This window comes from Triticum aestivum, chromosome 2B (assembly GCF_018294505.1).
Source record: "Triticum aestivum cultivar Chinese Spring chromosome 2B, IWGSC CS RefSeq v2.1, whole genome shotgun sequence".
Lineage (NCBI taxonomy): Eukaryota > Viridiplantae > Streptophyta > Magnoliopsida > Poales > Poaceae > Triticum > Triticum aestivum.
Window position 1 is genome coordinate 95124476 of NC_057798.1, and position 22493 is coordinate 95146968.

The following is a 22493-nucleotide window of genomic DNA, read 5'->3' on the forward strand; positions in this document are numbered from 1 at the left end:
TATAAAAGCATGATGCAAAATGGACGTATCAGCCTTCGGCGCCTCCGGTCTGGCAGGGGCCGCCAACCCACCTTTGGCAGCCACCTCCCTACGTCGACCTCACCAGCGACGACGACCAGTAGGACGGCGGCCACCGGTGGTGGGCCTTTATCAAGTTTTTTATGTCTTTTATTAAGTTTTAGTTTAATTAAGACCTGTGTTGAACTTGGGTACTATGGATGTGTGGACGTTCATGTTTATATTTATGTTTTTCGTACTATTTGCGAGTTTATTTTTTTATGAGCAAAAAAATCGAAGTCCATAAATTCGGACGTTTTGGGTCGAGGCCTGCCCGTTGAGCGAACCGATGGCCACATGACCGCAAGCGGACGACCATGTCCATTTTCCTGTCCCAAGCGGACGAGACGGACATCCGTTTGGAGTCGCGCGTTGGAGTTGGCCTGACATTAGGAAGGTGATTGTACGTAGTATGTCATATGCTTTTCCCGGTGACGTGCATGTCAGAATATTATAACCATGGAATTATATGATCTATATGTAGTCAGTGGCGGAGCGTGACCAAAATATAAGAGGGGGCCAACTTCACATAAAAACACACAATATGAATGAAAAACCCACACTGCATATCCCCTAAAAAAAGTTGTGGAACATATGCAAGGGTAATTACATGACCATGTAATAATAATAAAAAATATCTTATTCACACAAATACAACAGATATAACAGGTTCACACATACCTACGCAGTGTGGATAAGTAAATTTTGGTGCTCCAAAAAAATAGATCACACCTAATGAACAAACGACAACTAAACAAAACTAATGGCTAGAGATATGCTCTTTCTACTCTTCCGGTTGTTTCCCCATTGCTACCTAAACAGAAATTTATAAAGTTGTGACTGAGCTGCCATGCAGCTAGGCATTAAAGTTACTATAACATCTCAATTTGTCAGATATACTAAAAGAAGCAGTGACTAGAACATCAGATGAGGGAGCACAGCACAACATCTAAATTACTGTAACATAACTAACAAGAAAATACGTGGGTGTTCACACTCCACAGCAACGGCGTTGGGCGCAGAGTGCATGACGGGCTGCCGGCTTTGGCGTGGTGTGTTGCCGTGTGTGTGCAGGGCTGCAGGCAGTCTGCTCCAAGCCTCCAACCAGAGAAGCTGAGGAATCAGCCGGTCAAGAAGAAGGGGATAAAGGTTTGCCCGTCAGTTGCCGCCGCCGTAGTCGAGGTACACGCCGGACGGGGAGGCAGCCGAACCGGACCTGTTGACTCACAGATGAGACGATAGGAGGCGCTGGGCCAGAGTCGTAAGTATACCTACTAGTAGTACTGTAATCTCCACTTTGAAAAGGGGGGTCGTAGCCCAGTTTCATCTCCACTATACTCCGCCAGTGTATGTAGTACTGTAATCTCTTTAATACTCCACATAAATGGTTCTGGATTCAGGGTTTTTGTGCGTCGGGGGTCCCCAATTTATATAGAGCGAAGGGTTTATTTTTATTTATTTTTGAGACGAGGTAGATATTGGAGCGGATCTCTTGAAGCCGTTGGATGACTCTTGCCTTCGATCTCCTCCGTACAGAATCTACAATGAGCCTCAGTGCAGGGGCATGTGTGCGCCGTGAGACCAAAACTCATAAGCTCCAACATCTATCTGTAGTGGTATATATGTTATCTTTCCCTAATAATAACTCACGGGTGGAGTCTGGCGGGTTTACCGTCGCGGAATTTTTACAGAAAAACCCGCGTAGTTTTTGATAACTGAACCCGCAGTGCCTATTTTACTGAATCTGGAAAAACGTTTCGATTTTGCATAAAACTCCCTATAGTTTGGTATATTCACCCCGCAATCCTTCAAAAAAAACGCATCACGCAGGATCCCCTTCATCATCCGCACGCAAGATCCCCTTCATCCTCACGAGCGGGCGCACCCCCACCGGCGGCGCCGCCGCCTTCCTCGTGGAGTCCGCGGCCAAATTCCACGCCGGGAGCAGCGGTCTCCATCTCTCCAACTCCTCCCTCTCCCTCGAGCCTCGACCTCCCCGGCAACCTTCCTCCCCTCCCAAGTCCAGGAGACGCATGGGGGCGGCGGCGGCGAGGCCTCTCGCGCGCGCGGACCACGCCACCCGACGCACCAAGGCCAGAGCGCAGCTTTCTGGACAGATGCTGGCCAATTCCGGTGAAATCCGCCAGCGCACAGCACCGGCTCGAGCTCGCCTCGCTCCGCTGGGTCCTTTTCCCCAGCAGGATTCGCTACTCCCGGCCACCAGCGATGACCCCTCACCATGGCTAGGGTTTCGGGCGCCTCCATACTGGCGTGGCTCCGGCGCCTCTGGCGGCTCCTCTCCGACGCCCACCAGGCCACCACACGCAGCTCCTTCTCTAGGATAATGCTCCTCCCGGTGGCCATGGGGTGAGTTCATCCCCTCCCCTATCTCACCCCCTTCCTCTCTCTAATATCTGGTCTGATCCTCCATGGTAGATGTGTAGGGCAAGGATTGGATGTTTGAGGAAGGAGGGGTCGACCTTGCCTTGCTGCAGCTCGGGACGCAGCACCCATGGAGCTTCCTCCTTTCTGTCTTCAGGTGATTTCGCCCCCTCCTCACTGTGCTCTTGTTTGTGGCCATTGAGGCATTGCTCTTGGTTAGGATTTACCGCTGTTTGGGCTCAATTGTCTACTGTTTGAGGTCAATTTTGTTTATACTGTTAAGTGTTGATTGTTCCTTGAATTGAACAGCAAGGTTAGCCATAAATTTGTTAGTTGAATTGATGCCTAACTGAACTGCAGTTGTTAGTTGAATTGTTCAATCTTGAATTAGGGAGCTGCTACTGAAAGATGAAAAAAAATGGTACTGTTTGAGGTCCATGTGCCTTCCGTGCTCACCAACTTGCTACTGTTTGAGCTCATTTTTTGGTACACTTTATGTGTTAATTGATCCGTGCTCTGTTGCATCCCACCCTCTCTCCCAGTGACGGTAGCCAACGCTTGCATCGGAGGAGCTGCTGCTGCGCTTCCTTCTCAGATTTTTCTGCTACATGTTGCAGGTGTTTGAGGCATCGACAAGCGACGACAGGGTTCGACATTGGTTGAGCTAGCTGCTGGGGACGCCTCTTTCTCAATTATCTCATCTCCGTCTCTATCATGATATTTAGAAGCCATCTATTAATGTCGTCGATGCCTAATTCCAAAATCCCGTCTCGCTCGCTCTCGATACCCCGTCCCTCTCTAGAGTTACGGGATGCGCCGCCGCCGCCAGCATGGTCTCAACGGCCACCGTGAGTCTCCCCGCGGTCGACGTCTCCATCCGTCTATGCTCCGAGCTTGACGGTTCCAGTAAGACAATAGACAATGATGACAGTGAGGTGACATTTCGTAGTGATGTCGATGTCAAGTATGTCGAAAATTGTGGTCTTTTTATTTCTCATTTACTTATTTATTTCACATTTACTTAGCCAACTTATTTTACTACCTGGGGTGTTCTGTAGTTTTGTTTCTAAAACAGATTGCGTTTTGTTTTGTTCTGGAGTGTTGGTACTGATGCATAAAACTACTGCATCTAAAATGGCATGGTATTAGTATTTTTAGTTTTAAAAGAATGCCACTTGCCTTAAGCTCTCAGTAAATCAAAATATGTACTGACGTTATCGACACTTGAATATTGTATTTTATCAACACTTGAATATGCATTATGATTTAGTGCATGTTCAGCAAATGGTCAATGGATCAGTATTTTCCGGAAACTTTCTATTCCATATGAAGTTACGTTTTCAGCTTAATATATTAATAATATTTTTACCATGTTTCTTGTAAATGTCTATTTGAGAACTTTGCAGCTAAATTGGTGCCTGTATATTATAGAAGACACTTGAAAATGCATTCAACATGGTTCCTGCAGTCCCAACTTTTTATTGTTGACTTCACGTCAAAAAACAATTATTCATCATGGGCAGAGTCATGGTTGTTCGTGACTCTGCAAGAACATGATCGAGGGTCGGCGGCGTGGCTGCTTCGTCTTCATCTTTGACGAGCACCGTCCAACACAATTTTCCGCTGGCATGTTCCATGGAATGTCACTGCTTTCATCATGGCATCCAACACTTGCAGATGTGACTCAAAAGGGGGTCTGAAGCTGATGAATTTGGATGGCCTGACAGTCTAACATACCAACAACCATCTCCAAATACACGAACTTGAAGAATTTCTTAGTTTCATACACACCTTCAGGTATAGATACTTGCTTTGTTCTATAGAATTCCTATACATTTTAAGCGGATGAGCTGCCCATATATCCATTAGGAAATGATGGAGGTGACCCTATTAAAATGTTGTTTCAGAAAAAAAATTCCAGTAAGATTTGGGTGCCAGCAGCGTTTCTATTATGTTTCAGGAGAAATTTGGATCTTTTTGGACAGTTATTCCAGCCAACTTTCTGAATGAGTATAAAAACAACACTATGAGGTAATGCAAGCATGAGGGTGCCTCTTTCCATAATATTCGAACATATGGGCTACTCAAGGCTTTATGTTGTTTTTCAATCTAAGGCACATAAACTGTCATTATTTTACATACCAATATCATTGCTTCTTCCAATTTCAATTGATTTTGATTTCTTGATTCATGTGTGTGTAGGACAAAGAGGAGATAAAAGGAGTATTGGAAAGCTTAAAACCAGCCCCCCGAAACCACTCTGGCTCGAGAAAGAAGAAAATATTTCACATGATCTGTCCGATCTACTACAGGTAATTTGGTCTTCTCTTGTGCACAACCATCACAACCAAGCCGGGGAGCGCCAGAGGTCACAACTTGAAATTTTTAACTGCAATATTTGTTGGTCAGTAACCTCCTTTGGAATTGTTCGTAAGGTAATCCTTTATTCTGTATAGCATCCTTGGAAGATTGTGTGGTGTGATGCTTTATTTATAAAGCGGGGTGTAGAGCCCTTTTCGTTATTCTGTATAGCAAAGAGAAAGAGCCTCAGTTTGGTATAGCAATAGGGTGATCCTTCGTTGGAAGAAACATTGGTGTGAAACAGATAGACTTACTGTTTTTTTATACTAGCATAGTGTTGGTTGTTAATTTTTAGTGTATCATCAGTTTTTTCAGCCAATGAAGTTATGCTCATGACATGGAGAACTTCAAGGACAACCTGCCTGAACAGTTTCTACCTGATTAGTGAACTAGGCCATTTACTATACAAATAGTTATTTTGTTGCAAGTTACGCCCGTTGCTTCTAAATACTGCACTTTTGGTTGCATTTTGCAACTAAGAATGACACAAGCAGACGCTAAAACATTCGAGCAATGCCCAAGGTTAGTACAGGAAGCATAGTAGTTTGCTTTAGTAGAAATTATATTCCTTTTTTCCACTACTGTGAACATGGACGTGAGTAGGTAATTGCTCCTAAAAGAAACTTAATTAATGTATTGTTGAACCTAATTTTGAGATGATTTTTATTCTACCATTGTACAGTGCACATCAGCATCGTCTAAATACATGTCTCTGGGGTTTCTTTTTGGTGGCAAATTGATTCTTGCAATCATAGCGGAAAGGCCAGCAGTAAGGCACTTTACACTGATGAAATTTGCATAAGTATTCCTCTTTGTGATAAGATTTCACCAAAACTTTCAACATTAAGATGTTTACTTAGTTAAATCCTGAACTGAGGCACCCACCCATACATGTATAAGCTCCAAAAAATAAAACGATCTGCAAAGAATTTTTCAGCTTTCGGGCTATAAGTGTTAGACATTTTCATAAGAAATGCTGAATGTTAGTATCAATTGAATCAATATGACCTTACACGCAGTGCAGGTACTGTTAAATCTGCAGTTGTAATTTATTTACCTGTAACTTGATTTTCTTTTCACTTTTCTTTTTATAAATTCATGTAGTCGGCTATAATAATCATTTTTTTTCTTTTGAGAGAGAAATTGTGTCTGCTCTATTTTCAGTTTTAACGTCAGCTCGTTACAATTCGTAACTAATTATAGACTACTTCATCCGGATGGGTTTGCAACGTGTACAGACTGCTTCAACACTTCTATTTTTTATATGACTTGGATTAATAATCTCCAACAATATGGTCATGCTTCTTATATTTACTTTCAGTTCTAAATACATTTGTGCTTTTCTCTATGTTATACTACTAAACTATGTGTGCTAAACTAAACATAAAAATATGATGGGGTGGTGGTTTCAGCCACAGAAAGAATTGATTTGGAGAACAAAGGAATTTTCGGCGGACAAAGAACTCGCTCGAGATGCTCTGGTGATGATTTTATATAGCGTTTTATCTAAACAGGGGTTCCTTCTTTCAGACTGGGCGGTGCCATATGATGTGAAGCCGGTGTAATAACTTTTTCATTTGGCATCGGTGGTGAGGTGGCAACCTTTTAGACAATTTGGCACCTGTAACAGTGGAAGACCTCATACGAGATGGTTGCCTTCTTGGTAGTTGTTGCGGCTTCTGAATTAAGTGTACCCCTATGTTTAAAGCGCCATGATCAGAAGCTGTGGTGGGTGTACCGATTGACTCTTATTACATGACTATTCCTAAGATCGATTCTTATTGTGTTAGGGGCATGTGATTTCGTTCTCCCGGTGCAACACACGGGCCCTTTTGCTAGTAAATCTCATCAGCCCAACCCAGCGAATTAAGCAACCCAACAACTAATGGAAAGAATTTTTGACCGACCCTAACCCTAGCCATCATCGACCAAGCTCCCCCCATTGCCACATCGGGCCCCTCTTCCCCGTCCGTCGGCCTCGCCAACGGCAAGAGGATCCTGTTGGAAATATGCCCTAGAGGCAATAATAAAAGTATTATTATTATATTTCCTTGTTCATGATAATTGTCTTTTATTCATGCTATAACACTGTATTATCCGGAAATCGTAATACACGTGTGAATACATAGACCACAATATGTCCCTAGTGAGCCTCTAGTTGACTAGCTCGTTGTGATCAACAGATAGTCATGGTTTCCTGGCTATGGACATTGGATGTCGTTGATAACAGGATCACATCATTAGGAGAATGATGTGATGGACAAGACCCAATCCTAAGACTAGCACAAAAGATCGTGTAGTTCATTTGCTAGAGCTTTGCCAATGTCAAGTATCTCTTCCTTCGACCATGAGAGCGTGTAACTCCTGGATACCGTAGGAGTGCTTTGGGTGTATCAAACGTCACAACGTAACTGGGTGACTATAAAGGTGCACTACAGGTATCTCCGAAAGTATCTATTGTTTTATGCGGATCGAGACTGGGATTTGTCACTCCGTGTAAACGGAGAGGTATCTCTGGGCCCACTCGGTAGGACATCATCATATGCGCAATGTGACCAAGGAGTTGATCACGGGATGATGTGTTACGGAACGAGTAAAGTGACTTGCCGGTAACGAGATTGAACAAGGTATTGGATACCGACGATCGAATCTCGGGCAAGTAACATACCGATAGACAAAGGGAATTGAATACGGGATTGATTAAGTCCTTGACATCGTGGTTCATCCGATGAGATCATCGTGGAACATGTGGGAGCCATCATGGGTATCCAGATCCCGCTGTTGGTTATTGACCGGAGAACGTCTCGGTCATGTCTACATGTCTCCCGAACCCGTAGGGTCTACACACTTAAGGTTCGATGACGCTAGGGTTATAAAGGAAGTTTGTATGTGGTTACCGAATGTTGTTCGGAGTCCCGGATGAGATCCCGGACGTCACGAGGAGTTCCGGAATGGTCCAGAGGTAAAGATTTATATATGGGAAGTCCTATTTTGGCCACCGGAAAATGTTCGGGATTTTTCGGTATTGTACCGGGAAGGTTCTAGAAGGTTCCGGAGTGGGGCCCACCTGCATGGGGGGACCCACATGGACGTGGGTAGTGGGGGCAAGGCCCCACACCCCTGGTCAAGGCGCACCAAGATCCCCCCTTAGAAGGAATAAGATCATATCCCGAAGGGATAAGATCAAGATCCCTAAAAAGGGGGGATAACAATCGGTGGGGAAGGAAATAATGAGATTTCTTTCCTCCCACCTTGGCCAACGCCCCAATGGACTTGGAGGGCAAGAAACCAGCCCCTCCACCCCTATATATAGTGGGGAGGCGCATGGGAGCTATACACGAAGTTCTGGCACAGCCCTACCTCTCTTCCTACTCCTCCTCTCCCATGGTGCTTGGCGAAGCCCTGCTGGATTGCCACGCTCCTCCACCACCACCACGCCGTTGTGCTGCTGTTGGATGGAGTCTTCCTCAACCTCTCCCTCTCTCCTTGCTGGATCAAGGCGTGGGAGACGTCACCGGGCTGTACGTGTGTTGAACGCGGAGGTGCCGTCCGTTCGGCACTAGGATCATCGGTGATTTGAATCACGACGAGTACGACTCCATCAACCCCGTTCACTTGAACGCTTCCGCTTAGCGATCTACAAGGGTATGTAGATGCACTCTCTTTCTACTCGTTGCTGGTCTCTCCATAGATAGATCTTGGTGACACGTAGGAAAATTTTGAATTTCTGCTACGTTCCCCAACAGTGGCATCATGAGCTAGGTCTATTGCGTAGATTCTTTGCACGAGTAGAACACAAAGTAGTTGTGGGCGTTGATGTTGTTCAATATGCTTACCGTTACTAGTCCAATCTTGTTTCGACGGTATTGTGGGATGAAGCGGCCCGGACCGACCTTACACGTACTCTTACGTGAGACAGGTTCCACCGATTGACATGCACTTGGTGCATAAGGTGGCTAGCGTGTGCCAGTCTCTCCCACTTTAGTCGGAACGGATTCGATGAAAAGGGTCCTTATGAAGGGTAAATAGCAATTGGCATATCACGTTGTGGTCTTGCGTAGGTAAGAAACGTTCTTGCTAGAAACCCATAGCAGCCACGTAAAACATGCAACAACAATTAGAGGACGTCTAACTTGTTTTTGCAGGGTATGCTATGTGATGTGATATGGCCAAGAAGAATGTGATGAATGATATGTGATGTATGAGATTGATCATGTTCTTGTAATAGGATTCACGACTTGCATGTCGATGAGTATGACAACCGGCAGGAGCCATAGGAGTTGTCTTTATTTATTGTATGACCTGCGTGTCATTGAAGAACGCCATGTAAACTACTTTACTTTATTGCTAAACGCGTTAGTCATAGAAGTAGAAGTAGTCGTTGGCGTGACAACTTCATGAAGACACGATGATGGAGATCATGGTGTCGTGCCGGTGACGATGATGATCATGGAGCCCCGAAGATGAAGATCAAAAGGAGCAAAATGATATTGGCCATATCATGTCACTATTTGATTGCATGTGATGTTTATCATGTTTATGCATCTTGTTTGCTTAGGACGACGGTAGTAAATAAGATGATCCCTTACAAAATTTCAAGAAGTGTTCTCCCCTAACTGTGCACCGTTGCTACAGTTCGTCGCTTCTAAGCACCACGTGATGATCGGGTGTGATGGATTCTTACGTTCACATACAACGGGTGTAAGACAGTTTTACACAACGAAAACACTTAGGGTTAACTTGACGAGCCTAGCATGTGCAGACATGGCCTCGGAACACGGAGACCGAAAGGTCGAGCATGAGTCGTATGGTAGATACGATCAACATGAAGATGTTCACCGATGATGACTAGTCCGTCTCACGTGATGATCGGACACGGCCTAGTTGACTCGGGTCATGTAATCACTTAGATGACTAGAGGGATGTCTATCTGAGTAGGAGTTCATAAGATGAACTTAATTATCCTGAACATAGTCAAAAGATCTTTGCAAATTATGTCGTAAGCTCGCGCTTTAGTTCCACTGTTTAAATATGTTCCTAGAGAAAATATAGTTGAAAGTTGACAGTAGCGATTATGCAGACAGTAGAAAGCTTATGTCCTTAATGCACCGCTCAGGGTGTTGAACCCCAAACGTCGTTTGTGGATGTTGCGAACATCGGACATACACGTTTTGATAACTACGTGATAGTTCAGTTAAACGGTTTAGAATTGAGGCACCAAAGACGTTTTTCGAAACGTCGCGGAACATATGAGATGTTTCGAGGGCTGAAATTGGGATTTCAGGCTCGTGCCCACGTCAAGAGGTATGAGACCTCCGATGATTTTCTTAGCCTACAAACTAAGGGAAAAAAGCTCAATCGTTGAGCTTGTGCTCAGATTGTCTGAGCACAACAATCACTTGAATCGAGTGGGAGTTGATCCTCCAGATGAGATAGTGATGTTTCCCCAAAGTCATTGCCACCAAGCTGCTAGAGCTTCGTGATTAACTATAACATATCAGGGATAGATATGATGATCCTTGAAATATTCATGATGTTTGACACCGCGAAAGTAGAAATCAAGAAGGAGCATCAATTGTTGATGGTTGGTGAAACCACTAGTTTCAAGAAGGGCAAGGGAACAAAGGGATACTTCATGAAACGGCAATTCAGCTGCTGCTCTAGTGAAGAAACCCAAGGTTGAACCCAAACCCGAGACTAAGTGCTTCTGTAATAAGGGGAACAACCACCGGAGCAGCATTACCCTAGATACTTGGTAGATGAGAAGGCTGGCAAGGTCGATAGAAGTATATTGGATATACATTATGTTAATGTGTACTTTACTAGTACTCCTAGTAGCACCAGGGTATTGGATACCGGTTCGGTTGCTAAGTGTTAGTAACTCGAAATAAAAGCTACGGAATAAACGGAGACTAGCTAAAGGTGAGCTGACGATATATGTTGGAAGTGTTTCCAAGGTTGATATGATCAAGCATCGCACGCTCCCTCTACCACCGAGATTGGTGTTTGCGTTGAGCATAGACATGATTGGATTATGTCTATCGCAATACGGTTATTCATTTAAGGAGAATAATGGTTACTCTAATTTTTGAATAATACCTTCAATGGTCTTGCACCTAAAGGAATGGTTTATTGAATCTCGGTCGTAGTGATACACATTTTCATGCCAAAAGATATAAGATAGTAATGATAGTACCACTTACTTGTGGCACTGCCATGTAAGTCATAATAGTATAAAACGCATGAAGAAGCTCCATGTTGATGGATCTTTGGACTCACTCGTTTTTGAAAAGTTTGAGACATGCGAACCATGTCTATTGGTGTATATGCATGAAGAAACTCCATGCAAATGGATCGTTCGGACTCACTTGATTTTGAATCACTTGAGATATGCAAATCATACCACATGGGCAAGATGACTGAAAAGCCTCATTTTCAGTAAGATGGAACAAGATAGCAACTTGTTGGAAGTAACACATTTTGATGTGTGCAGTCGAATGAGTGGTGAGGCATGCAGTGAATATCATTATGTTCTTACTTCACAGATGATTCGAGTAAATGTTGAGTATATTTACTTGATGAAACACAAGTCTGAATTATTGAATGGTTCAAGTAATTTCAGAGTGAAGTAGCAGATCATTGTGACAAGAGGATAAAATGTCTATGATATGATCATAGAGATGAATATCTGAGTTACGAGTTTTGGCACACAATTAAGACATTGTGGAAATTGTTTCGCAATTAATACCGCCTGGAACACCATAATGTGATGGTGTGTCCGAACATCATAGTTGCACCCTATTGGATATGGTGCGTACCATGATGTCTCTTATCGAATTACCACTATCGTTCATGGGTTAGGCATTAGAGACAACCACATTCACTTTAAATAGGGCACCACGTAATTCCGATGATATGACACCGTATGAATTATGATTTAGAGAAACCTAAGTTGTCGTTTCTTAAAAGTTTGGGGCTGCGACGCTTATATGAAAAAGTTTCAGGTTGATAAGCTCGAACCCAAAGCGGATAAAATGCATCTTCATAGGAAACCCAAAATAGTTGGGTATACCTCCTAATTTAGATCCGAAAGCAATATGGATTGTTTCTAGAATCGGGTCCTTTCTCGAGGAAAAGTTTCTCTCGAAAGAATTGAGTGGGAGGATGGTAGAGACTTGATGAGGTTATTGAACCGTCTCTTCAACTAGTGTGTGACAGGGCACAGGGAGTTGTTCCTGTGGCACCTACACCAATTGAAGTGGAAGCTTATGATATTGATCATGAAACTTCGGATCAAGTCACTCCCAAACCTCGTAGGATGACAAGGATGCGTACTACTTCAGAGTGGTACGTAATCCTGTCTTGAAGGTCATGTTGCTAGACAACAATGAACCTACGAGCTATGGAGAAGCGATGGTGGGCCCGGATTCCGATAAATGGCTTGAGGCCATAAAATCCGAGAGAGGATCCATGTATGAAAACAAAGTGTAGACTTTGGCAGAACGGCTCGATGGTCGTAAGGCTAATGAGTACAGGTGGATTTCAAAAGGAAGACGGACAATGATGGTAAATGTCACCATTAAGAAAGCTCGACTTGTCGTTAAGATGTTTTCTGACAAGTTCAAGGAGTTGACTACGATGAGATTTTCTCACTCGTAGCGATGCTAAGAGTCTGTTGGAATTATATTAGCGATTACTGCATTATTTATGAAATCTTGCAGATAGGATGTCAAAACATTGTTTCTCGACGATTTTAATGAGGAAAGGTTGTATGTGATACAACCGGAAGGTTTTGTCAATCCCGAAAGATGCTAATAAGTATGCAAAGCTCCAGCAATCATTCTAAGGACTGGAGTGAGCATCTCGGAGTTGGAATGTATGCTTTGATGATGATCAAAAAATTTGGGTTTGTACAAAGTTTATGAGAAACTTGTATTTCCAAAGAAGTGAGTGGGAGCACTATAGAATTTCTGATGAGTATATGTTGTTGACATATTGTTGATCAGAAATGACGTAGAATTTCTGGAAAGCATATAGGGTTATTTTGAAAGTGTTTTCAATGGAAAGCCTGGATTAAGCTACTTGAACATTGAGCATCAAGATCTATAAGGATAGATCAAAATGCTTAATAATACTTTCAAATGAGCACATACCTTGACATGATCTTGAAGGTGTTCAAGATGGACCAGTCAAAGAAGGAGTTCTTGCCTGAGTTGTAAGGTACGAAGTTAAGACTTAAAGCTCGACCACGGCAGAATAGAGAGAAAGGACGAAGGTCGTCCCCTATGCTTAAGACGTAGGCTCTTCAGTATGCTATGCTGTGTACCGCACCTGAAGTGTGCCTTGCCATGAGTCAGTCAAGGGGTACAAGAGTGATCCAAGAATGGCTCACAGGACAGCGGTCAAAGTTATCCTTAGTAACTAGTGGACTAAGGAATTTTCTCGATTATGGAGGTGGTAAAAGAGTTCGTCGTAAAGGTTACAACGATGCAAGCTTGACACCTATCCGGATAGCTCTGAGTAGAGAGACCGGATACATATAATGGAGCAATAATTTAGAATAGCTCCAAGTAGAACAGTTGTTTGGAATAGCTCCAAATAGAGCGTGGTAGCTGCATCTAGGAGATGACATAGAGATTTGTAAAGCACACACGGATCTGAAAGGTTCAGACCCGTTGACTAAAACCTCTCTCACAAGCAACATGATCAAACATAAAACTCATTGAGTGTTAATCACATAGTGATGTGAACTAGACTACTGACTCTAGTAAACTCTTGGGTATTAGTCACATGGCGATGTGACCTGTGAGTGTTAATCACATGGCGATGTGAACTAGATTATTGACTCTAGTGCAAGTGGGAGACTGTTGGAAATATGCCCTAGAGGCAATAATAAAAGTATTATTATTATATTTCCTTGTTCATGATAATTGTCTTTTACTCATGCTATAACTGTATTATCCGGAAATCATAATACACGTGTGAATACATAGACCACAATATGTCCCTAGTGAGCCTCTAGTTGACTAGCTCGTTGTGATCAACAGATAGTCATGGTTTCCTGGCTATGGACATTGGATGTCGTTGATAACGGGATCACATCATTAGGAGAATGATGTGATGGACAAGACCCAATCCTAAGACTAGCACAAAAGATCGTGTAGTTCATTTGCTAGAGCTTTGCCAATGTCAAGTATCTCTTCCTTCGACCATGAGAGTGTGTAACTCTTGGATACCGTAGGAGTGCTTTGGGTGTATCAAACGTCACAACGTAACTGGGTGACTATAAAGGTGCACTACAGGTATCTCCGAAAGTATCTATTGTTTTATGCGGATCGAGACTGGGATTTGTCACTCCGTGTAAACGGAGAGGTATCTCTGGGCCCACTCGGTAGGACATCATCATATGCGCAATGTGACCAAGGAGTTGATCACGGGATGATGTGTTACGGAACGAGTAAAGTGACTTGCCGGTAACGAGATTGAACAAGGTATTGGATACCGACGATCGAATCTCGGGCAAGTAACATACCGATAGACAAAGGGAATTGAATACGGGATTGATTAAGTCCTTGACATCGTGGTTCATCCGATGAGATCATCGTGGAACATGTGGGAGCCATCATGGGTATCCAGATCCCGCTGTTGGTTATTGACCGGAGAACGTCTCGGTCATGTCTACATGTCTCCCGAACCTGTAGGGTCTACACACTTAAGGTTCGATGACGCTAGGGTTATAAAGGAAGTTTGTATGTGGTTACCGAATGTTGTTCGGAGTCCCGGATGAGATCCCGGACGTCACGAGGAGTTCCGGAATGGTCCGGAGGTAAAGATTTATATATGGGAAGTCCTATTTTGGCCACCGGAAAATGTTCGGGATTTTTCGGTATTGTACCGGGAAGGTTCTAGAAGGTTCCGGAGTGGGGCCCACCTGCATGGGGGGACCCACATGGACGTGGGTAGTGGGGGCAAGGCCCCACACCCCTGGTCAAGGCGCACCAAGATCCCCCCTTAGAAGGAATAAGATCATATCCCGAAGGGATAAGATCAAGATCCCTAAAAAGGGGGGATAACAATCGGTGGGGAAGGAAATAATGAGATTTCTTTCCTCCCACCTTGGCCAACGCCCCAATGGACTTGGAGGGCAAGAAACCAGCCCCTCCACCCCTATATATAGTGGGGAGGCGCATGGGAGCTATACACGAAGTTCTGGCACAGCCCTACCTCTCTTCCTACTCCTCCTCTCCCATGGTGCTTGGCGAAGCCCTGCTGGATTGCCACGCTCCTCCACCACCACCACGCCGTTGTGCTGCTGTTGGATGGAGTATTCCTCAACCTCTCCCTCTCTCCTTGCTGGATCAAGGCGTGGGAGACGTCACCGGGCTGTACGTGTGTTGAACGCGGAGGTGCCGTCCGTTCGGCACTAGGATCATCGGTGATTTGAATCACGACGAGTACAACTCCATCAACCCCGTTCACTTGAACGCTTCCGCTTAGCGATCTACAAGGGTATGTAGATGCACTCTCTTTCTACTCGTTGCTGGTCTCTCCATATATAGATCTTGGTGACACGTAGGAAAATTTTAAATTTCTGCTACGTTCCCCAACAGATCCATCAGTTTGTTTCTTTTTTCTCCTTAGTTTTTTGTTTTCCTGGCGGCATTGAGGAGGTGGTGGTGATGATGGTGTTGGAGTATTTTTCTGCAGATGCCTCGATAGGGTATTAAGGCTAGGTGAGTAGACTGAGACGAAACATGAGATTGTTACCCAGGTTCAGGCCCTCATGGTGAAGACGAAACATGAGATTGTTACCCAGGTTCAGGCCCTCATGATGAAGGTAAAGCCATACTTCCTGCTGATGTTGTATTGCTTGAGTATAGGGGTGTAGAATTGAGAGTATTTTTCTCAGCTCGAGCTCAAATGTTCCTGGTATGAATAGTAAATTCCAAAATAAATTCAAAAAAACTGATTTTTTGGGTGGCAAAACATTAAGTAATGTTTGGAGTGCTTGCAAAGTTTCATCATGGAATCACATTCGTGGCAAAAAATAGAGCTTAAAAATGCATTCGAAAGTACCATTTTCAGATCATCAACCGAAACATTCCTTAATGCCCCCCCCCCCCAAAAAAAAAACAATTCATAAGTTTTGAATTTTATTGTCATTTTTTTCTTCTGAATTTACTGTTCATTGAGGAGCATATGAGCTTGCGAGCAGATACTCTGCATCCGTGTACAATGACGATCGGGGATTGAGAATAATCTCTATGGTTCTCTCTCTATCGACTAGTCTAGCTCCGACTTATATGGGTACTTGCGCCTAGGGTTACAAGATCCTAGTTGGTAAGGATTACGAAGGAGTTGTCTTGGACGCCAATTGCCTTGCCACGTACTTCAAGTCTTTCGAGTCCTCATCTGTAATGGGCTTGTAGGCCGGTACAACAGCTCAGGGCACGAACCGACTTAGGGGCCATGGGTCGGCTTCCGGTATGATGAGGCACCCCTGGGCCATTACACCGTTTGTAGCCCCTGGAACAATCTTCAAACTTGGCGGCTTCATAGTTGGCGCCAATCTTGAGGCTGTACCGTTCACAAAGCTCCCCTGGAAGTAAACATGCATAACAAGTTCTCCTAAGAAAATGGGACATGCTTCACAGCTGATCCCTTTCAGGTGTCATGTCCTAGCTTTCCACTATATCCAGCGAAAGACACTTCTTTCAAGTGATAGAAAAGAAAAGCAATGGACAACTACTGTTAGAACAAAGAAAGAAACTCTGGTTTAGTGATCTGCTTGTTGGCAATCTTTTCACCATTATAGAATCTTGAAAACAAGATAAATGCACTTTTTGAAACTTTGATCTTGTATGTTTCCGTGGCAGTCAGCATATTTAAAATGCGACTGTCTGACATGGGGTCATGGGTTGCTATGGAGGGTTCAAAACATGTCAAATTTTGAGTCTTTGTGCAGGATTTTTTTCAGGAACTAATGAATGTAGTAGGAACAAAGGATTCTACCAGAACTTATCATAGTCTAGTAGCCGATACTCACCAAATAGTAATGAGCATATAAGCAGCTCGAGCAAACAAATGACTGTTATGCCCTACCATTTTCATAACAAAATTTAGTAATGGTTGTGTGCAACAGAGTTCACCATAAACAATAATAGAAGACGTTCATAAGTTTTGCCGAGTAATTATTTAAGGGCTGCACTAGCTCATGGACCACACAAAGCTGCACTTGGCACCTGAACATTCCATGAGAAGCACCATAGAGCAACGATACTTCCAGTACAACAGAGTTTATCATAAACCATAATCCAAGACGAGTTCATAATTTTGCCAATTAGCTATTTATTTAAGGTCTGCACTGCCTCCTGGACTCCCCAAAGCGGCACTTGGGACCTGATCAAAGGTAGATTGATACACATGTGTCAATCTAATGAATCATTTCAAAAAGTGTACGAAAGACACTTTTTTAGGTGATACAGTAGTAAAGAAAAGCAATGAACAACTACTGCTAGAAGGGAGAAATAAACTCAGTTTAGTGGTCTGCTTGTTGCCAGTATTTTCACAATGACAAAACCTTAAAAACACACAACTATTTAATATTTTTTTGAAAATTTGGTCTGCCAAGCTTGTGGCAGTTATTTAAAATGCCTCTGTTTTACACGGGTTGCTACAGAGGCTTTAAAACAAGTCAAATTTTGAGTCTAAGTACAGGTTTTATCATGAAGTAGTGAAGGTAGTAGGAGCAAAGGATAAGGATTGGTAGCTAACTAATTGCATCTTCTCTCTGCCAAAACAATATGAGCAATGTATGGTTTCTCATGATTACAGCGGAACTTGATATTTTCACCATATTCTTGTTGGCAATCCTCAGTCAAATAGTATTGGGGATCTAAGTAGCTCGATCACACAAATAACTTCTATGCCCTACACTTTTCATGAAAGAATTTAGTGATGGTTGTGTGCATAATGCAAGCTAAAGAAGACTGACTGAACATAACAGGTTGACGATGGCAAATGAACAGTCTTTTATACCCTAAAAAACCGAAATTGTCTGCCAAGTTCACTACACATAAGAGCAGAAGACATACATGCAAATATAGAAAATAATAAAAACTACTCCTCCGTGCCATAATGTAAGACATTTTTTAACACTACAATAATGTTAAAAAGCGTCTTACATTATGAGACGGAGGGAGTAGATGAGTTCATATAATAATGAAGTAATACACAGTAGCGCTGGAAGAGCTTGGACTATTTTTCTTACTACGTGGAGGAAACAGCCGAGCAATCTCCGCCTTAGTCATATCTGCAAATGGGCCCAGTTGCGACACTTGCGACGATCCAGAATTGTTATCTTTGTACACAGACATTGCAGAAGCCCTAAATGACCTGAACCGGTGGGTCATTTCTTTATGGTCACGAGATACCCCACGATACTTGCACCAGCATTTATACAAGGCCCACAGGGATTCCTTGGACTTAATGGAATTCTCATCAACCAGGGGAAAGGTTTTTTCTGGATTGATGTCTGCCACAAAGCCGCTGAGTGCGAGATTTTCTTCTGACTCAGAACCGTCTGCCATTCAGTAGCACTGAGTTAAAATTCGATTGTAAAATAGCATCATTTGTAATAATGCTCTCAACGGAATTGATTTGATTGAAGGCAGAGACATTAAGATATCATGAATCATCATAAACCAGTTTTTTAACCACTTAGTTTTACTAAGAAAAATATGCTTGCCAGATGTCCCAATGAATAGGGCCCAATCTCTGCCAGCTTATTCAAATAGATCTACTGACAAGAAGAAATAATATGGTAATTTTGGGTATTAAATTAAATTCAGATCCAAGTAAGGCGAATTCCTTTTCACATCCAAAGCCCAGGAATTCCTTTAGTATTCAGATACAAATTCTGAAAGAGCTATCATCGAAGAAAGGAGAATTCCTTTGGCATTCGGGATTCAGATCCAATTTCGAAAAGAGCTATCAAAATAACATGGGAATTTTGGCATTCAGGACTTAGATCCAAATTACGAAAGAGCTGTCTCGGATTACCTGCAGCTGCAGACATGCGACGGATGGAACCGCCAGTCAGATAGAGCCGGGGGAGACACGGGGAAATGCTACCAGCAATATCTCCAACGGGGCGTGATGCTAGGGCTGCTCGAACGAGCTTGGACGCGATGAAGGCCATAGCCAGGGTACGTGAGGAGGCAACAGAGCAGAGAACCTCCTCGTCACGGTTAGAAGACCCCGTTCGTTGCGGAGATCGCGGAAAAGTAGACACGGATGGGAACAATTAGGGCGTACCGCTTTGGTCAGAGCTTAACTTTAATAGGAAGGTGATATTTTTTTAGGATATTATAAGGAAGGTGATTGTACATGTCATATGCTTTTTTCTCCGGTGACGTGCATGTCATATATATTTCACAAAATTTCCAATTTATTCATCAACTGTCAGTACAAAGAACACCAGAAGTAAAATTACATCTAGGTCCGTAGACCACCTAGCGACGACTACAATCATTGGAGCGAGCCGAAGCGCGCCGCCGTCATCGCCCCTCCCTTATCGGAGCCGGGCAAACCTTGTTGTAGTAGACGCCGGGAAGACATCATGCTAAGGCCCAATAGGACCAGCGCACCAAAACAGCAATTGACGCCGATAAAGAGAAACATAGATCGAAGGATATAACCTGTAGACACACTGACATAGACGAACAAATATCGGATCCAAGCGGATCCATCTAAGACACACAGACCGAATCCCACGAGATCCGTCGGAGACACACCTCCACATGCCCTCTGAAGATGCTATAAGCACCACCAGGACAGGGGCTAGGCGGGGAGAACCTTATTCCATTTTTAAGAAGTCGCCCCCGCCTCATCTTCCTGAGCATGGCACAAACCCTAACAAAACTAGAAAAAAACACCTAAAAACGGAGCCCTCTCACCGACAAGTGCCGGGATCCGCCGCGCCTCCATGGTCCTAGGACCAAATTTATGATAAGAGTATGTACTCCCCACCTTTTGGATAAGGTTAGATGGGATATCCAATAGTGCCAACCGTAACCATTCATGCAAATTAGTAGTAAGGAATGCTCGGCATGCACACCAGATTGCTAGAAATTAGGAACGTCTAGAATGTTGTTGAACAAACAAATCCGGTGCATATAGTTTTACTTGGCCCATCGGGTGCATGGCCCTTTATTTTTAATTTTTTTGTCTTTTTCTCAGGGATGGATACGAAGTCCAGCATGTTCTGAGTATACACATACCTAATTTTTTTAGTTGGCACATACCCAGATTTTTAGAGTATATGGCATCTTTGTTTTTGTCGGAGTATATACTTCTTAACTTGTTTAAACTAGAATATACCACATTAGGCTAAGAGGATATATGCAACATTTTTTGATAGAGTATATACTGCTTTTTGCACACATGGTGTATATGCTACTTGCCTGCGAACGAGTATATAAGACTTCTCATGATGTACTATATACCACTTTTTTATAGATTATATACTTGTTGGGAAACAGTGGAGTATATACTTGTTGGGAAACAGTGGAGTATATACTTTTTGTGGAGTAAATAGCACTTTTTTGTGATGGAGTATATGTTACCTTTTTGTGTTGGAGTATATACTGACAACAAATGACATATAATTCGTTAACAATGAGGATTAAAGATAAAAAGAGTATGGTGCGTTTAGAAAATAAGTGTATAATAAAACAAAGTATAATTTATTCAAAGTAGATTACAAGACAGACTAGCACAATTAATTAAGAAGAATACACCATCAGGGAATAAATGGTTTCTTTACAATGATATTTGTCCACGCAAATAACAAGACTAAAGTTGTGTGAGCATATCACGCTTTATGCGTGCTTATTACATATGATGGGTAAATCATGTCGCGTCAATTTAGATAGTCATCATGTAGATCGTGTCGTCGGAGTCCATTGAATCAGGGAGGTCTGGCCGCTGCCAGAGAAAACGTGAGTACATCCATATGCATGGAGCAGAAGCGCCGCCGGCTGGCGTAACCCATCTCACGAGCAATCGATCAAAATGAGCTGTACATCATACATGCATGATATGCAAATTAATAATTAGTATATAAGTAATAGGGAGTGCAGGTAATCTCATTATGGATGCATGCAAATGAATTAGCCAAAGGTCATATGTACCTTGCCGTGATCGATGTCGATTGGAAGAAGATACAAGGGAGCCGCTTCATCTTTCGCCACGTTATAGAGTTCAATGGTACAACCAGCAACACCTCGTCTCATTGCCGTCGCCGTTGTGGCCACCACCGTCGCCGCCGCCGCCGTCGTCTTTTATTTAGTTACACGAGGACGTCATAATAGGCTTCCATCCTACAACATATATCAGATAACAAGAGAGCTAGCTTTATTCACATATACGTACGAGCTGGCTTCATGGACATGTATCTGATTACATATGCAAGGATCAAGATCACTGGTAAGCACCATACCTTGGCTGAGTTTCGGCCGATTCTGACGAGTGGAATGGCTGGTGGAGAGCGCTCGACACCGAGACCTGCTGGGCAGAAACTGGGGCGACGTCGTCTTCATGGATGCAGCATGGCTAGCAGGAGAGGCATGGCCGCCGTCGGTGACGTAGTTACAAGAAATAGATCGATGATCGCAAGAGAGACGCAGGCGCCGTCACGGCTGGCGTGCAGCAAAAGGAATGGATCTATCCAGATTTGCTTTTTTCACGGGAAGTGGGGCGACGTACGTTTTATATCCCTAGGAAAAAGGATTCGGCTCCAACTAATTGCAACTACCAGATAATTATCTAAATTAGTTTTATTGGGAGAGCTAGCTAAACGGGTGTAGCGCGATAGGGAATGGGTACGAGACTGTGGGTCGACTAGTAGGTGGATCGATCTCGGAGTATGTACTCCTAGGAGTACTAACCCATTTTCCTATATATATATATATATATATATATATATATATATATATATATATATATATATATATATATATATATATATATATATATATATATGGATGGGTCTATTATGTAACACCCTTAAAAGTCTTATTCTGCACATCACTTTCTTATTCTGCTAACACACTAGCGTCTCGCACCCGCGAACCGAACCGCACCGCACCGCAGCAAAAAAGCCCACCCCACCCGGCTCATCCCCACCTCCCACCTCCCGCACGACCCCCCCCCCCCACATCCCGCGGTCCAAACCCCCGTCTCCCTCACCTTCTGCCGGAGAACAACCCCAGGCCGCCGCCGCCGCCCCGCCGCCGGTCCCCGTCCACCTTCTACCGGCGCCGCATCCGCAGTACCAACTAGGCCGCCGCCGCGCCCCCCCTCCCCCCCTCCGCCACGCTTCACATCACCGGGCGGCCCCCCTCCGCCTCAGATCCGGCAGTCGGCGCCCCCACAACCCATGAATCCTTGCCGCCGCGCCGCCCTGGAGTCTCGCCGTCCCTGCTCCGACCAGAGACGTTGCGGGTGCCGCACCCTGCCTCCCCCTGTGACTCTCCGATGATGGATGGAGCGGGAGGTACTCCACCTTGCGTCTCCCGGCCAGATCCATCGATGGTAAGCCTAAATCATGGCCAGCTCTCCCCCTCCCCTTCCACCCCATGCCCCATTCTCCATATCACCTAGAACCACGATGTGCAGGCATCCAGGAGGCC

The 22493-nt window shown here is 43.8% G+C and overlaps 1 protein-coding gene and 2 long non-coding RNA genes across 6 annotated transcripts; 1 reads left to right on the plus strand and 2 right to left on the minus strand.

The window, feature by feature from the left end:
• Positions 1–1850: 1850 nt before the first annotated feature.
• On the plus strand, positions 1851–6595 carry LOC123043663 (uncharacterized). Of its 4 annotated transcripts, none has more exons than XR_006419456.1 (6): positions 1853–2424; positions 2494–2596; positions 3057–4236; positions 4347–4470; positions 4642–5569; positions 6213–6595. It is a non-coding gene; the product is annotated as an uncharacterized lncRNA (long non-coding RNA). The 4 variants fall into 4 exon arrangements; XR_006419455.1 differs by having other exon boundaries at positions 1854–2424; positions 6331–6595; XR_006419454.1 differs by having other exon boundaries at positions 1851–2424; positions 2502–2596; positions 4642–6595.
• A 10349-nt stretch (positions 6596–16944) lies between these two features.
• On the minus strand, positions 16945–19082 carry LOC123040605 (uncharacterized). The gene is made up of 3 exons (XM_044463400.1): positions 18862–19082; positions 18071–18382; positions 16945–17199 (listed from the first exon to the last, which is right to left on the minus strand). The coding sequence occupies exons 1-3, from the start codon at positions 18998–19000 to the stop codon at positions 17153–17155; spliced, it is 498 nt and encodes a 165-aa protein (XP_044319335.1). The 5' UTR covers positions 19001–19082; the 3' UTR covers positions 16945–17152.
• Positions 19083–20347: 1265 nt separating this feature from the next.
• On the minus strand, positions 20348–21515 carry LOC123040606 (uncharacterized). The gene is made up of 3 exons (XR_006418204.1): positions 21302–21515; positions 20994–21182; positions 20348–20879 (listed from the first exon to the last, which is right to left on the minus strand). It is a non-coding gene; the product is annotated as an uncharacterized lncRNA (long non-coding RNA).
• Between the last annotated feature and the right edge of the window lie 978 nt (positions 21516–22493).